This window comes from Herpailurus yagouaroundi, unplaced genomic scaffold (assembly GCF_014898765.1).
Source record: "Herpailurus yagouaroundi ecotype Mexico unplaced genomic scaffold, PumYag 142021, whole genome shotgun sequence".
Lineage (NCBI taxonomy): Eukaryota > Metazoa > Chordata > Mammalia > Carnivora > Felidae > Herpailurus > Herpailurus yagouaroundi.
The window spans coordinates 1-3494 of NW_024422358.1; the positions used below are offsets into that span (position 1 = coordinate 1).

A 3494-nucleotide genomic window follows, 5' to 3' on the forward strand; every position below is an offset into this window, starting at 1 on the left:
TCTGTCTCTCTCTGTCTCAAAAATAAACGTTAAAAAAAAAAAATTAAAACCAGCTCCAGGCTCCGAGCTGTCAGCACAGGGCCCAACACAGGGCTCAAACCCACAAACCGTGAGATCATGTCCTGAGCAGAGTCAGACGCTTAACCAACTGAGCTACCCGAGCGCGCCCCCACCTTCCATTCTTTAAAACAAAACAACTATTACGATGGTCCAGGGAGTTTTCATTCACAATCTGTTCCTGTACAGATTCTGAGAGGCTTTGAATCGGGTCCTACATAGAAATAAGGCCTAAGCGGTCTAGTAAAAGTGTCAGTGAAAGTATAGATGTGAGATTTCTCAGTTATGTTATAAAATGAGATCTCACCCAGCTCATAGTCCAAGAAAATGCCAATGCCTCTGGGTTTCACGTCTAACAGTAGCAGTGTTGGAACAGCTCCCACTGCATTATATCGATCCCCCTGCAGCTGAAGCCTCCAGCATCCCTGCCAGGCTGACAGAGATCTCCTGGCCTTTGTGGGAAGCGAGTCTCTGCAAATCCCAACAGCCCATTCAGACTTGTCTCCCACTTCAACCTCCCAGAAATGCCTGCCGGAATAAAAATATGGAAAACCCAGGACGACTGTGTTGGTTGTAAATCTTTTTGGAAAGTAAGGAACGTTTTGTTTTCTCTTTGCAAATCTCACATCTTTTTTATCCTCGGAGACAATCAAGTTAGGGTGTGCCGTCTCAGGGTCTAGGATCACGTCCACTCCAAATTTTTTAATAATTTTCTGCAAAGCAGAGTACTGGGGAGGAAAACTGCAACCTTCTCTTCTTAATTGGATTGAAAAAATTGATGGGCTAATCTCATCCTCAGACTTCTTGTAGAAATGTTTAATCTGTGATAGCAATTCTACCTCAGACAGCACACTGTTCTCTACTACTTTACTCAGCAGACCTTTGAGGGTGGAAATGTAGTTTGAAAATGCAGTTATGTTTGCACTCAGTTTCTGCTGAATGTCCTTCTCTTCATCAGCTAACCTAGAAAGAACTGCTGCTTGATCACGATCTAGAAATTGCTTCAGGCACTCAAATTCAGAGAGTAGTTCCAGCTTTTGGTTTTCCACCTTCTCTTTCAGCTCTAAGGGTTTTTTGCTTTGAATGCTTATTAATTTCTGAATATCAACCACCTGTTTCTTCAGGGGCTCGATGTAACTGCTGAGCCTTTGTCTGTGGTGAGAGGCGGCCTCCTCCACGGGCCTCACCCAGTGGCCCTGGTGGTCAGGGGGTCGCATGCACGCGGGACACAACACCTGTAGGTCCTCCTCACAGAAGAGGGTCAGGACCCCGTTGTGCTTCTCGCACAGATGCCTCTCGTCCCGCCTCTTCCTCTTGCTCCTGCTGATGTGGAGGAGCTTGGCAATGTCAATCACCCTTCCCAGCTGGGTGTTGCTCCTCAAGTGCGTCTCTCGACATGAGTGACGGCAGACGGGGCAAGGGAACCTGTCGCTGAGATCAGCCCAGGATTGCTGGATGCAGCAGCGACAGAAGTTGTGCCCACATTCGGTGGTGACGGGGTCTCTCAGGTAGTCCAGACAGATGGGGCAGTTGGCTTCGGCCTGGAGCCCTGCCAGGGCTGACGACACTGCCATTGGGCTGTGAATGAGAGACTGGACTGAGGTGGGTTTTCTTCAGGAGCTTGGGCTCCAGTGAGAAGTGGATACACTGTAAAATCTCAGTCCTCACTTTGCTGGCCACTGCTAAAGTCCTGTGAATCTTCAGGCCTTTGATTCCAGCTGCCAAGGAGAGCCCTTCCCACAGCCTGCAACCAGTCACAACTCAACTAGACAACTCCTCTCCAGCCTTTGGAAACAGAGAAAAGAAAGCCAAGCGAAGCAGCTTTCTTAGCCAGGAGAACAATTGTTTCCTCGAATCATGAATTATTTGCAGATGAGGTATAACTTCCTTAAAAAACAAACAAAATAAAAACAACTCTGGGTTTGTTTCAGGTGGTCCTACCCATTACCAAATTCTAGTCAGATTACCCTCTTCTAACCCCAATCTTTTATTTCCATGCCTTTATTATGATGCTCCATCTATTCCTACCTACTTGGTACCACAATCCCTACATCTCATCTACCTCCCATTCACCCCAATGTGGGCTGTGGAAAGGGCATGGGCTCTGGGACAGATAGATGTAGCACAGCGAAATTAAGACACCTATCCATGTAACTTGGAGGAATTCATTTTCCATCTTGAAGGGGTTCAGCACGTGCAACCCGAAAATAGGCCATTAGTAATGTGAATTATTTTGAGGGAGGCATTCGAGCCCCAGCAGGAAAAGCCCTTTACCTCCATCTTAACTGCCTTAAAAAAGTAATTTCCCCCTTTGTGGAGAGGGCTGGATTTGCAATTATAAAGGAAATTTACATTATAAAGGGGGACTAGTGCAAAAAGAGCTATTACCTGAAAGAACTTTTTCACCTAAGAGACTTACCTGCAGAACATAAGAACCTTTGTTTACCAGACTTTTTTCTACTCACCTTTCTGGGAATTGCCTCCCTCAACTGCAAAGGTTCCAGACTTCTGGCTCTTTCCTGAGCTCTGGATGGCATGGAAGTCTCAATCATCTGGTCTGTCTGGGTCGTCGTTTGAGTCTCATATCTTTGTGAGATTCCTTTGCATAAATAGGTTATTAAAGTTTTTTCTTATTCATCTCTTCTATCTCAACTTAATTCTTAAACTAGCTATAGAACCTAAAAGGACAGAAGGGAAAATTTTTCCTCCCCTACAATCCCAAACTCTTAGAATTAAGAATAATTATAATATCACTATAAACTTTTGTCTTATGAGAGTACAGAACTTAAGGAAACCTCCTCAATTTTGAAGCTTAAAACACAGTTTTTCTGGGGCGCCTGGGTGGCGGAGTCGGTTAAGCGTCCGACTTCAGCCAGGTCACGATCTCGAGGTCCGGGAATTCGAGCCCCGCGTCAGGCTCTGGGCTGATGGCTCAGAGCCTGGAGCCTGTTTCCGATTCTGTGTCTCCCTCTCTCTCTGCCCCTCCCCCGTTCATGCTCTGTCTCTCTCTGTCCCAAAAATAAATAAACGTTGAAAAAAAAAATTTTAAATGGTGGCTTGGGCCATTTTGGGGAGTTACTCCACTTTTCATGGGTATCTCCATTGTATACGGAGGTATACATATTATAAAACATATATTTTTTCTTGTTAATATATCTTTTTATAACCGGGGAGGCTCAGTCAAGAGCCTAGGAAGATAGAGGGAAAATTATATTTCCTCCCCTGTACCTTAGAGGAGCAAGGATGAGAAAAGCAAACCAAACATGGTAAACGTGAATTCTGAGCCATCAGAAAAACTGTGTTTTAAAAAAATTTTTTTGTTTCAACGTTTATTTTTGGGACAGAGAGAGACAAAGCATGAACGGGGGAGGGGCAGAGAGAGAGGGAGACACAGAATCGGAAACAGGCTCCAGGCTCTGAGCCATCAGCCCAGAGCC

The 3494-nt window shown here is 45.3% G+C and overlaps 1 protein-coding gene across 1 annotated transcript; it reads right to left on the minus strand.

The window, feature by feature from the left end:
• Window positions 1–207: 207 nt before the first annotated feature.
• On the minus strand, window positions 208–1864 carry LOC121026576 (putative tripartite motif-containing protein 75). Its single transcript, XM_040469385.1, has one exon. The coding sequence runs from the start codon at window positions 1629–1631 to the stop codon at window positions 222–224; it is 1410 nt and encodes a 469-aa protein (XP_040325319.1). The 5' UTR covers window positions 1632–1864; the 3' UTR covers window positions 208–221.
• Window positions 1865–3494: the final 1630 nt, after the last annotated feature.